The sequence below is a fragment of the Vespa crabro genome, chromosome 3, assembly GCF_910589235.1.
Source record: "Vespa crabro chromosome 3, iyVesCrab1.2, whole genome shotgun sequence".
Taxonomy (NCBI): domain Eukaryota; kingdom Metazoa; phylum Arthropoda; class Insecta; order Hymenoptera; family Vespidae; genus Vespa; species Vespa crabro.
Window position 1 is genome coordinate 3,052,563 of NC_060957.1, and position 3,889 is coordinate 3,056,451.

Genomic DNA, 3,889 nt, shown 5'->3' on the forward strand with positions numbered 1-3,889 from the left:
TTATTGTTATTGTTATTGTTATTGTTATTTTTATTGTTATTGTTACTGCAACTGTTATTGTTATCATTATTATTAATATTTTTATTATTATTCTTGTTATTATTATTATTATTATTATTATTGTTAATACTCTTTTTATTATTATTCTTGCTATTGTTATTGTAATTATACTAGTTATCATGAACCTTGTTATTATATTTATTAATATTATTATTATTGTTATTATTATACGTGTAATTATTATTCCTGTTATTATCATTCTTGTTATTATTCTCATAATAATTACAATTATTATCATACTTCCTATTATTATTCTTGTTCTTATTATTATTATTATTATTATTATTATTATTATTTTTGATATTATTATTCCCGTCACTACTATTAATATTGCTATTATTATTAATCTTGTTATTATTATTATTATTATTATTATTATTATTATTATTCTTGTTACTATTATTATTAGTATATCTATTTTTGTCATTATTATTCTTGTTATTATTATTATTAATATTGGTATTATTATAATTGTTATTGTTAATGTTATTGTTATTATTATTGTTATTGTTATTGTTATTGTTTTTGTTATTGTTATTGTTATTGTTATTGTTATTGTTATTGTTATTGTTATTGATATTGTTATGGTTATTGTTATTGTTATTGTTATTGTTATTGTTATTGTTATTGATATTGTGATTGTTATTGTTATTGTTATTGTTATTGTTATTGTTATTGTTATTGTTATTGTTATTGTTATTGTTATTGTTATTTTTATTATTATTTTTACTGTTATTGTTATCGATAGTGTTATTATTATTATTGTTATTATTATTGTTAATATTATTATTATTATTCTTATTCATGTTATTACTATTATTTTTGTAGTTATTGTTATGATTATTCTAGTTTTTGTAATTATTATTATTTTTAATATTATAATTCATGTTATTAATATTAATATTATTATTATTATTATTATTGTAATTATTATTCTTGTTATTATTATTATTATTATTATTATTATTATTATTATTATTATTATTATTTTTCCTGTTATTATTACTATTATTATACTTGTTATTATTATAATTATTCTACATGTTATTACTAATCTTGTTATTCTTATTCTTGTTATTATTAATAATATTATTACTCAAGTTATTATTATTATTATTATTGTTATTTTTATTATTATTACTCTTTCATTATTATTATTCTTATTATTATTATTATTATTATTATTATTATTATTATTATTATTATTATTATTATTATTATAATTACTATTATTATTATTATTATTATTATTATTATTCTTGATAATATTATTCTTGTTATTAATATTATTATTATTATATTTATTATTCTTGTTACTTTTATTAATATTATATCTATTTATGTTATTATTATTCTTTTTATTAATATTATTATTATTGTTACTATTATTATTGTTATCGTTATTATTATTGTTATTATTATTGTTATTGCTATTGTTTTTGTTACTGTTATTGTTATTGTTATTGTTATTGTTTTTGTTATTGTTATTGCTATTGTTATTGTTATTGTTATTGTTATTTTTACTGTTATTGTTACTGTTACTGTTATTGTTATCATTATTATTATTATTGTAATTATTATTCTTGTTATTATTATTATTATTATTATTATTGTTAATACTCTTTTTTTATTATTCTTGCTATTGTTATTGTAATTATAATAGTTATTATGAACCTTGTTATTATATTAATTATTATTATTATTATTGTTATTATTATACGTGTAATTATTATTCTTGTTATTATCATTCTTGTTATTATTCTCATAATAATTATTATTATTATCATACTTCCTATTATTATTCTTGTTCTTCTTATTATTATTATTATTATTATTCTTGTTACTATTATTATTAGTATATCTATTATTGTCATTATTATTCTTGTTATTATTATTATTATTGATATTATTATTATTGTTATTGTTATTGTTATTGTTATTGTTATTGTTATTGTTATTGTTATTGTTATTTTTATGGTTATTGTTATTATTATTGTTCTTGTTATTGATATTGTTATTGTTATTGTTATTGTTATTGTTATTGTTATTGTTATTGTTATTGTTATTGTTATTGTTGTTGTTATTGTTATTGTTATTGTTATTGTTATTGTTATTGTTATTGTTATTGTTATTAATATTATTGTTATTATTATAATTAATATTATTATTTTTATTATTATTCTTGTTATTCTTATTCTTGTTATTACCATTATTATTGTAACTATTGTTATGACTATTCTTGTTATAATTTATAATATTATTATTCATGTTATTATTATTATTATTATTGTTATTTTTATTATTATTACTCTTTCATTATTATTCTTATTATTAATATTATTATTATTATTATTATTATTATTATTACTATTATTATTATTATTATTATTATTATTCTTTATAATATTATTCTTGTTTTTAATATTATTATTATTATATTTATTATTCTTGTTACTCTTATTAATATTATATCTATATTTGTTATTATTATTCTTTTTATTAATATTATTATTATTGTTACTATTATTATTGTTATCGTTATTATTATTGTTATTATTATTGTTATTGTTATTGTTATTGATATTGTTATTGTTATTGTTATTGTTATTGTTATTGTTATTGTTATTGAAATTGTTATTGTTATTGTTATTGTTATTGTTATTGTTATTGTTATTATTCTTGTTATTATTATTATTATTATTGATATTATTATTATTGTTATTGTTATTGTTATTGTTATTGCTATTAATATTACTGTCACTATTATAATTATTATTATTATTTTTATTATTATTCTTGTTATTCTTATTCTTGTTATTATCATTATTATTGTAACTATTGTTATGACTACTCTTGTTATTATTAATAATATTATTATTCATGTTATTATTATTATTATTCTTGTTATTTTTATTATTATTACTCTTTCATTATTTTTCTTATTATTATTATTATTATTATTATTATTATAATTATTATTATTATTATTAATATTATTGATAATATTCTTTTTATTATTTTCTTGATATTATTATTCATGTCACTGCTATTATTATTGTTATTATTATTAATCTTGTTAATATTATTATTATTATTATTATTATACTTGAAAATATTATTCTTGTTATTACCATTATTATTGTAACTATTGTTATGAGTACTCTTGTTATTATTAATAATATTATTATTCATGTTATTATAATTATTATTCTTGTTATTTTTATTATTATTACACTTTCATTATTTTTCTTATTATTATTATTATTATTATTATTATTATTATTATTATTATTATTATTATTATTATTATTATTATTATTATTCTTGATATTAATATTATTATTATTATATTTATTATTCTTGTTACTTTTATTAATATTATATCTATTATTGTTATTATTATTCTTTTTATTAATATAATTATTATTGTTACTATTATTATTGTTATCGATACTATTAATGTTATTATTATTGTTATTGTTATTGTTATTAATATTATTGTTATTATTATAATTAATATTATTATTTTTATTATTATTCTTGTTATTCTTATTCTTCTTATTCTTATTCTTGTTATTACTATTATTATTGTAACTATTGTTATGACTATTCTTGTTATAATTAATAATATTATTATTCATGTTATTATTATTATTATTATTGTTATTTTTATTATTATTACTCTTTCATTATTATTCTTATTATTAATATTATTATTATTATTATTATTATTATTATTATTATTATTATTATTCTTCTTCATAATATTATTCTTGTTTTTAATATTATTATTATTATATTTATTATTCTTGTTACTTTTATTAATATT

At 12.0% G+C, this 3,889-nt stretch overlaps 1 protein-coding gene across 1 annotated transcript; it reads right to left on the reverse strand.

The window, feature by feature from the left end:
- Positions 1-308: 308 nt before the first annotated feature.
- On the reverse strand, positions 309-764 carry LOC124422781 (myb-like protein D; the record flags this gene model as incomplete). The annotated part of the gene is made up of 1 exon (XM_046959678.1): positions 309-764. A coding segment is annotated over one exon (456 nt), but the record flags the coding sequence as incomplete, so codon positions are not given.
- Between the last annotated feature and the right edge of the window lie 3,125 nt (positions 765-3,889).